We start from the raw sequence: 9868 nt of genomic DNA on the forward strand, positions 1-9868 counted from the left end.
GACAAATGGACACAATTAGGACAAGGGAAAGGATTCAGTTGTTATTGAAACATTATTTCATATGAATACGGAGCTTCAGACAATTTGGCAAATTACGTTTGAGAAGAAAAAGAGAACAAGCTCATATCGCCCTCCAGTGGATTTGGTTTGTATAACACTCCACAGTGCTGTCAGTTCCCACAAAATGGAGGCCCCTGACAAGAGTTGACAGGAGTGAAATTCACTAGTCAAATAGTCATGAAAGGACACTGTTTGTTTTCATACAAAGGCATTTGACAATTTTTTTTTCTTCTGTTGCGGAAGATTGTATTTGCATTTTAATTGCGAATTCAGGGAGGCTCTATATGGTAATAGTGGCATAAGGTGCACTGTGTGAAAATGCTTACACTGTATAAACTGACCAGCTAGTCTTTGATTTATTTAATTGTGTTGGAGGCCGATAATGTATTTAAGAAAGCAAACATGATTTTGTTATGGGATTTAATGGAGAACATGGTCATGTTTTTTCTTTTTCAGATTTAGTCTGGAAATTAGCTACATTTCATTCATTATACCTATTTTAACAAGGTACACACGTTAGCATTCTGATTAGGCACATACACGTTATGACATTAATGTAGAACAGTAGGCTTAAGCATGGACACACAATTCTCTATGAAGATTTTTGATTGTATTTGGTAAGTAGTGAAAACGTTTTGAGTAAATTGAAAGAAAACAGCAGATTATTACCATTATACTTTCTTTGCTGTGATACAAATCATTTATTATTTCCATAGACAATAAATGTATCTCTCCAATAGTGCATGACCCTGTTAACCTTTATCGACTGCTGGTGTTGAACTGGGAGAAGTAACTGTCATCTGGGATGTTAGTGTACACATTATCCAAGTACTTTTTCCTGGAAAGAGAAGAAAAATGCATTTGGCATTTGATAGTGTATGTCATCTTTTGATGGGCAGGTCAGCACGTTGTTGTTGATGATTTGTTCCGTTCATTAACTGTGCTAATCCTGTTGGTGACAGTTTCTCCTGCCCAATTTAATTCACAATTCAAAATAAAATGACTGACATCAAGCATGTGAATGATACTGTACATTAATGAACTGAAAACAACAAACAGAGAAAAAGGTGTACAAGTGTGTCCATGTGTCTAAACCTAATCCATGTGGAAAGCTTCTTACTGTTCACGGTGGGCCTCAGACAGCTGTGCATTGGCGCTATTCAGGGTGCGACGGAGCTGCTTGTTGATGCGGGCCTGCCGCCTCTCCAGTAGTAGGGCGGTGCGAGCTGAGGTCACACAGAACCGGTCGTGGTGGAGCGCCTCCTTCTGCTGCTCAGCCTGCACAACCAAACATGAAGAGAGAGTTTCATTCCATTCGATGCTTCTCGATGAGAAAAAATAAGAATTGGAATTTCATTTTCATTCCTGAATTGAACTGGAATTGATCCAAAACCTGGTCTGCATTCATGGTTGATGCTATCCACCCCATTTCCTCTAGAAGTGTTAAATTGTCAAATGAAAATATCTTTGACTGCTCAACGCAGACATCCCAAAACAGGCAAAAGAGACAGACAGATAGATGTGGCAGATGTACACTCTTCTCCTCTATCCGTTGCTGATGGCAGTCGATGACGTGCTGCAGCTGCTCGTTTGTGAGGCCCTTGCAACTGTCAGCCCTGAGGTGGGGTAGACCCAGCACACTGATGCCCTGCTCCTGGCTCTTACTCAGCAGCTCCCCCTGAAGCTGATTTAGGATGTCTGTCCTGTTGTCCTCCTCCTCCTGCTGCCACTTTTTCCACTGCTTCTCTGCATTCTCTGCTGCCTACAAACAATGTCACACAGTAAACATATTTTGACAGAGGGATGTCCTATTCCACTACATACAAAAAACAGGAATGACCGCCACATGCTTACACTGTATAAACTGACCAGCTAGTCTTTGATTTATCTAATTGTGTTGGAGGCCGATAATGTGTTAAAGAAAGCAAACATGATTTGCTAACCTGGTTAGAGAAGGCTACACTACTACCAATCCTAATAACGCGCCTTTGCCACTTTGACAACCACACCTGGTTAAGCATCAGGTAAAGTATAATGACTCACCTTTGCCAGATTGAAATCTTTTGTAGCCAGGGCTGCAGATCTCCTCCTTTCTTCCTCGATCTTCTGGAGCTGGAGAGCTTGGATGTCCAGGTCCACTCTGTCCTGGTCATACTGTTGCTCTGCAATGGTGAGGCAGAGAGTGTTTGAGATGAGGCAGTGTGCATGTATGAGAGTCTAGCGACAGGCCAGTTTGTGTTGAGTTGTTTCCTACCTTCCAGTCTCTGCTGGTGTCGTGCTGTGGCCAGCTCATGTTGCTGCTGGACGGACCACTCTCTGAGCTGCTCCTGCTGCTTCTTCAGCCTCCCCTGGCTGTCTGGGTCCTCACCCACAAGCCCCGGCAGCATCTGGATCCCGTCCTGATTCATAACTTTGTCCGGGTTGTTTAAGTCATACTCACGCCGGCTACACCGCGGCTGGAAGTTCAGCCAGAAGTCCTCTATGGCTCCCTGCAGCAGACGCTCTTCCTTGAGTTGGCGTTGTTTAAGTAGACAGGCGGCCTTGTCGTTACACACCGCTTCTGCAGCTAGAGGGCATGCATTCCACAGACACAGCCTATGACACTAGCTACTAAACAGAATTCCATTGAATCTCATGAATAGAAGCTTATAGAGCTCTATTATAGGCCTATCAATCATCACATTGAATTGAAACACCTTAGGCCTTTGTGTTTTTGCCAGATATAAAAACGTCTGCCCATACTGTATTTTATTGCACTTACCATATGCTTTTAGTGACTCTGCCTCTTCTTCTTTCTTTCATTCACTTGGGATTCAAGAGCCACTTTATCTGTCAGTAAGAGAAAATTGTCACAAAATGGCTTTACAACTAACATGAATGGACAGATGTCAGACGGTTACAAAGTTGCAGTAATTTACCCTAATTGTTCTAACTTTAGCATTGAACATCCTATCTTGACGTTGCGTCTCTCCATTGCGCCTCCTCTCCAAACTATCCGCAGCAATGCGGTTCGAAAGAAATTCTATATTTTCCCGTACTGTCTCGCTGCAGTTATAATCAAAGGACGAAGGGCCGAAAGAACTCCGCCAACATATTCGTTGCTAGGATACCTTTCTTCCGGATACGTTCGGGTCTTCTGGGTCAGACTAGTATTCTGCCAGCGACACGAATGACGTTTCCTTTGTATGGTAATGAATCAAATCAAATGTTATTTGTCACGTGCGCCAAATTCAACAGGTGTAGGTAGACCTTACAGCGAAATGCTTACTTACAAGCCCTTAACCAACAATGCAGTTTTAAGAAGAATACCAACAAAAAAAGTAACATAATTAAAGAGCAGCAGTAAAATAACAATAGCGAGGCTATACAAGGGACACAGGCAAAGAGTCAATGTGCGGGGGCACCGGTTAGTCGACGTAATATGTAGGTAGAGTTATTAAAGTGACTATGCATAGATAAGAGTAGCAGCAGTAAAGGGGGGGGGGGCTAGACTTTGTGCTCTGGTATAGTTTACCATGAGGTACTTGAAATACTCAGTAGGGTCCCTACTGAGCAAATATGTTTTGTTTGAGGGGCCTGCTGCTTTTTTCCCACTCTGCCCACAATGCAATATTTTGGGGGAACTGGCTCTATGCACACTCACTGCACTCTACCCACACACACATGCTGCTGCTACTGTTTATAAAATCTGATTGCCTTGTCACTGTTACCCCTAATCGACATGTACATACCGTATTACCTCGTACTCCTTGTATATAGCCTTGTTTTGTCCTATTTCCTTTTCTATTTAGCAAAATGTTCTTACTTTTTAACTGCATTTTTTGGAAAGGGCTCATAAGTAAGCATTTCAAGGTTAAGTCTACACCTGTTCTATTTGGCGCATGTGACCATTTTGTTTATTTGATTACATTGTAAAAGACTGTACATGGGATACATATTAACTTGAATAGAACTCTTCTGTCTCAGCTTAAATGGGATGAGAAATACTCAGTAGGATCTCTACTAACCAAATACAGTTAGTTTTGGAAGGGGAGTTCCCTACATATGCAGCAGCACTTTGTTCTCCACTCTTTCCATAGCCCCCAATGCAATATACTGTACAAGGGATACATATTGGCTTGTAGAGAACTTTTCTACACCTCTCAGCTAAAGTGGGGTGACAGTGTTTTTTTGCTACACAATGAAAGTCATTTTCATGGATCCATGGAATCCATTAAAGACTAAACAGTCAAACCAAAATAGTTTTAGACTCATTTATTTATATACAGAATATTTGTAAAAGAAAACAGCACAGTTGTATAGGAGGATCAGCCTGTGGCTATAGTGATGGTGCTGGGCTGATAGACAAGCTACTCAATAGTTTACTGTCTTGGCCGGCTTGGTATCGGCCAGCTCCGCCTCCAGGAAGCGGAAGCGGCGGTGGCGACGCAGGACCTCAATGGCCTTCTGCTCTACGGAGGCAGGGACGATACCCAGGTCCTCCAAGCCAGGAAGCCCTGGATACTTCATATCTGTGGTGTGGAACTAGAACAAACATATTCATGTCATCACACAAATCCATCATAAGACAGTATAAAATAAAATAAGCTTTACAAGGCTGTTCATGTTGCTTTTTCTTACCCGATCTACTTTGTCAGGAGTTGTCCAAGGCTCGAATGGGTTCATTGCAAAGAAACTTGCAACAAGACTGAAACCAGAGACAAAGGTAAGACATTTTTATCACAGTATCTGAAAGGATCGCATTTAAACAAACCAACCAAGCTTCCTTGCCACCTCAACTAAACAACAGCTTGGCACACACCTCTTTATCAGACAGCCTATACAGTACATTTTCTTCTGAGACTAATTGAGGTTACTATGCAGAACCAGCAGTAGGTGCATACTCACTGATAGAGAGGGCGTGGGAGTGGGTAGGGCACAAAGGGCCTGTGTGCCACAGCATATACATACTCCACCAGATCATGAAGGAGATAACGGTTAGGTCTGTGTGATGGAAAAACAAAAGAAATCTAACAAGATGGCTGGCAAACAGGTTGGTTGCTACTGACCTTTTAAAAATAATGTACTGCATGTGTGAGAATGAAATTGCCATTGCACAATCTATTTTATTTTAGATTCAAGAAAAGTCCCATACCCTGGATGAGCACAAGATACAAACCAATGGCACACAAAGAGCAACTCATTAATGAGATGAACAATCGTTTATGACTTATACTAGGTTTACCTTATATTCATTAATAATTAACAGTTTCTAGTCAACGGATTGAATGTTACTTCATTCCCTGAACTGATTAATGCAATTGACACATCCCTAACAAAACAGACAAAAGTCATGCCCATATCAAAGTCCTTACCCAACTAGTGCATATGTCTTGCCATTAGCATCAGGGTCTTTGATGGCGTTGATGATAGCCTTTGCCACATCCACCACCTGAGAAGAGCAGAAGCAGAGTGAGTCTGTTGAGTACACAGGGCTGACATAATGAGGACATACACACTCACATGAACAGGCTGCTTCACGGTCTTCTTTCCCATGGAGATGAGAGGCACGGCACTCCCAAACCAACGCATGTCTGTGCAATGGGGGGGACAAATTCAAAACAATGACTGAGAACTCATCCTGTTTTAAACGATAATAGCATTGCATGAAGACCAATTGGAGCTGTTAGATCACCTTAAACAAATCTTTATTTTGGCCACACTGCAAATTCAAGTGTTCAACCATGCAACAAACAGCTCCCTCCACAGTTGTCAGTCTTATACAGTCAACAAAGGCTGTGTAATTATGCTAACATGATCCCACAAATATTGACACTGTCTGCTTAGCATTCTGACAAGTCACAAATAAAAGATCATTTCACTTTTGAACAGTTTATACACTGAAATTAACTCTATGCTCTGCTAACTCACTGGCAAAATGGTTGAAGAATCTGTCTTCCCTTCCAAACATCTCAGCGGGCTTCATGATGATGGCATCAGGGAATTCTTCTCTCACAGCCATCTCACCTACTGCCTGCAAGGTAACATCACACATGACTTCATCATGACATATTAAACCAAATGTCAAGCTTTACAGATTTTCACCCATCTGAATATTCATAATTGTTACGCATATCAGGCAATTAAATCCTAAAATGAAATATGTTCAAATGACACAGAGTTCAACCATGCCCTGCATTGGCCAGTACCTTGTTCCTAAGGTATTTGGAGGGGCTGCGGATGTCAGCGTTGAGGTGAGATACGTGGATCAGCTTTGTGATGCCTGCTTCCCTGGTGGCCTTGGCGATCTGCTGAGGGATGCTCACATAGGTGTCCTCAAATGGATAGTTCCTTTATACACAGAAAGAGGAAGAACAGAACACTGAGTACAGCCAAGTACATCAAACATTTTCCAGAAATCTGTAAAATAAGTGTAGCACTGTTGAGGTCCTTTGCTTCACTAAGGAGTAAGTCAAGCCTCACTGGTGTAGTTAAAAGTAGGGAGATTCATATATTGATGGAGTGATGGAGCAACTATTTATGTGAATTTTAACCACCAGTGGGTTCTTTTTTAGGAACAATGTATTTCTCTAAAATAATGTTCTGTGTTTAGTCAGTTGGGCCATACTTCGTCTCCCACTCTCGTCCCACCAAGTTGATAACCACATTGGAGTGCACCAACGCCTCTCTGATAGAATCCTTGTTCCTGGCATCCCACTCCTGAAATAAAGTAAGATGAAGGGGAACATATGAGGCATGAGAAAAAAAACACTTAGCTAACAGATGACGAGATGAAGGGATTTCAAAATGAAATGGTTTGAGACGTCACACCTGATAAATAGCATTTCTCTCACCATAAAGATGATCTGGCCGAGATCCCCCATGGGCCTGAGGTACATGAGGTCATACTGGTCACACCGGTGAGGAATCACAATCTGAGAACCCATACGACCTGCAAAACCACTAGACAGGTCAACAAACACATAACTGCTCCATAGGAAACCCTTGTATGCAGTCACTACATTGTATCCAAAAAGGATTAGCACATTACCAAACAAATGAAGGCATCCCTCACAATCACAGAAACATACGACATAAGTAAAGGAAGACCAAGGAGCTGCTATGTCATTTGAAAGGTTATCATGTGAAGCCTTTGGGACAGATGATGGTGAAACTTACCCAGGCGGTTGACAACATATCTGCCCAGGAAGCCAGTGGCTCCGAAGACTGTGGCTGCTACCCCACTGGAGGAGGAGCGCCCCCCTTTCCCTCTGGGGATGACAGCATGGTGGACCTTCCTCTGCTGTACTGTCAAAGGGATGGCTGACAGCACCACAGGGGAGCAGGAACCTGCAGGGGGAGCAGTGCAGAGGACGCTGTAGTCAAATTGCCCAAATCAGAAATTGTCAACCAACCAAAAACATAGGCCTAGTTAGCGATGTTGCATGGGATCACAAACAGATCTTAATTTAAAAAAATGTGTCATATCCAATTGGTAGTTAGTCTTGTCCCATCGCTGCAACTCCTTTAAGGACTCGGAAGAGGCGAAGGTCAAGAGACATGCGTTCTCTGAAACACGACCCTGCCTTCTTGACACACTGCTCGCTTAACCCGGAAGCCAGCCGCACCAATGTGTCAGAGGAAACACCGTCCAGCTGGCGACCGAAGTCAACTTGCCCGCCATAAGGAGTCTCTTGAGCGCGATGAGACAAGGAAATCCCGGCCGCCCAAACCCTCCCCTAACCTGGACGATGCTGGGCTGTCACACAGCCTGGGATTGAACCAGGATTTGTAGCCTCAAGCACTGCGATGTAGTGCCTTAGACTGCTGCGCTTCTCAGGAGGCCACAAACAGATATTTTAACTACTTTTGGGACACAACATCAGGAGTCTGTATTTGTTGGACTCCCTGAGTTGTGAATCCTTCTGGTGGGTGGCGACAGAAAACAACCCTACCAGAATATAGCCGGCTACACCCCCCCCCAAAAAATCATGTCAACAAAGTCATATGTATAATCTCTAGGAACTCTATTTACCAGATTTAAAGTGAAATGTGACCCTCGCTATCCAATAAAAGTCTGAATCCAACTTTTGTACAAAATGCACCATATTCCTGCTATGTAGACAGTGGTAGATTTTGTGGTAGGAAGTCTTGCGTGAAATGCGTGGTTTAATGGCAGCCCGCTGTCTAACTCAACAGGAATATGATACACAGCTCAGGGAGCCCAACCAATAGACAGACTCCCGATTTTATTTATTTATTTTATTTTACCTTTATTTAACCAGGTAGGCAAGTTGAGAACAAGTTCTCATTTACAATTGCGACCTGGCCAAGATGAAGCAAAGCAGTTCGACAGATACAACAACACAGAGTTACACATGGAGTAAAAACAAACATACAGTCAATAATAAAGTATAAACCAGTCTATATACAATGTGAGCAAATGAGGTGAGAAGGGAGGTAAAGGCAACGATGTTGTGTCCCAAAGCTACTTTTTACTAACCTTAGTATTGGTCACTGGGATACAACGAAGGTCCACTAAATAGGTACCACAGTAAACAACAGACATAACCTGGCATGCATATTGACAACCACGGTCTGTCTAGACGAACTAGCTAGGTAACGTTAGCTAGTTGGCTAACTAAATGGGGAAATTGGGAGATAACTAGCTAACTGTTTGGCCGTGGTGTTAATCCAGTGAAAGTGACGCAAATAACTTTATCAATTGGTATTGACTGCCAAAATGGATATACAGGACTGTCAGGAGCCTAGCTTTTTACTGGTTTACATATGACATGGTGCTAGAAACCAGATCGCTACCTAGTTAGTCGTATTCGTCGGCAAGAGTTAGCTAGCTAACCGGCTCCTGTTAGTTACCTAGCTAACTTAGCTAGGTCATATCACAAACAGGGTCACATATGGTTGCAATGTCGCTTAAAAACAATTATGTTTTCATAATAAACATTATTGTTCCCACTTTCTCTCAACAGTGCAGCTACCAGTGCATTTCTATAATATAAAATGGCATGTTTTGGTGTTACTCACTAGAAAACCTGGGAAGGACACTCGCAGGACGGCTAACGAGCACAGCAGCCGCCATGTTTCTTGCTACGGTATGACAGACCGGTCAAAAGCAAATCAACCGAAAAATTATATTCTGCGTTTTTCGTGGAGTTAATAGATTTCTGCATGTAGGTATGTATCTTGTTTGTACAGGTACCTTGTTTTATGTATGTTTGAACATTGTATAATTAACGTGTTGACAATGTAACTGCCGGTCATTTGCTATAATGTAATCACTGTTTTGAAACGTTACCAGCCAGCCAGGGGCTGAAGATGGAAAATATCATAGTGATCCTATTCAATTACTAGTATTCCAATTCATAATGCTATGGAAATTAGCCTGTCGTCAAATATGGTGTAATATTAATAAATTAAATAAAAAAGATTGATCATCGGGCATTCTTACTGATGTTATAACATATTTTTGCTCTTGCAGTGCAGTGTTCTTCTGTGTTATTAAGGTGACCAAACCGGTATGATGATGATATAACTTGATCCGGTGGAATCGATACGAGCGTTCCGTAAGCCAGAATGTTCTTGTGATCACGACAAAACTACCTAAATTTGCTAAAATAGAGATATAATTTAATTGTGTTTCATTGAAACGATGGGCCTGGCTGAGCATAGAACACTCCGTTTTCTGCCTAAGTGTGGCGCTGTTTATCGCATTTATCTGGATTATCTTGTGACCGGAACAAAGCGATTTATTTTACTGAACTAGAGACTGAAATAAATGGTGTTTCTTAATATAAAACAAATAAGAAAC

The 9868-nt window shown here is 42.3% G+C and overlaps 2 protein-coding genes across 5 annotated transcripts; both read right to left on the minus strand.

Annotated features, from left to right (window-relative positions):
- Positions 1-264: 264 nt before the first annotated feature.
- Positions 265-3357, minus strand: LOC110523431 (RIB43A-like with coiled-coils protein 2). Of its 4 annotated transcripts, XM_036978013.1 has the most exons (7): positions 2979-3357; positions 2822-2889; positions 2315-2626; positions 2104-2222; positions 1454-1822; positions 1181-1338; positions 267-898 (listed from the first exon to the last, which is right to left on the minus strand). In XM_036978013.1, exons 3-7 carry the CDS (start codon positions 2466-2468, stop codon positions 820-822), a joined length of 879 nt encoding a protein of 292 aa, XP_036833908.1. In that variant the 5' UTR covers positions 2469-2626; positions 2822-2889; positions 2979-3357; the 3' UTR covers positions 267-819. The 4 variants fall into 4 exon arrangements, with proteins under 4 accessions (XP_036833913.1, XP_036833908.1, XP_036833912.1 ...); XM_036978017.1 differs by having other exon boundaries at positions 737-898; positions 1595-1822; positions 2822-3357; XM_036978018.1 differs by lacking the exons at positions 2822-2889; positions 2979-3357 and having other exon boundaries at positions 265-898; positions 2315-2621.
- Positions 3358-4299: 942 nt separating this feature from the next.
- LOC110523440 (NADH dehydrogenase [ubiquinone] 1 alpha subcomplex subunit 9, mitochondrial) lies at positions 4300-9238 on the minus strand. Its single transcript, XM_021602128.2, has 11 exons — positions 9085-9238; positions 7219-7389; positions 6894-6991; positions 6668-6759; positions 6249-6390; positions 5971-6073; positions 5563-5633; positions 5415-5491; positions 4948-5043; positions 4681-4747; positions 4300-4584 (listed from the first exon to the last, which is right to left on the minus strand). Exons 1-11 carry the CDS (start codon positions 9137-9139, stop codon positions 4414-4416), a joined length of 1143 nt encoding a protein of 380 aa, XP_021457803.1. The 5' UTR covers positions 9140-9238; the 3' UTR covers positions 4300-4413.
- Between the last annotated feature and the right edge of the window lie 630 nt (positions 9239-9868).

The sequence above is a fragment of the Oncorhynchus mykiss genome, chromosome 1 (assembly GCF_013265735.2).
Source record: "Oncorhynchus mykiss isolate Arlee chromosome 1, USDA_OmykA_1.1, whole genome shotgun sequence".
Taxonomy (NCBI): Eukaryota; Metazoa; Chordata; class Actinopteri; order Salmoniformes; family Salmonidae; genus Oncorhynchus; species Oncorhynchus mykiss.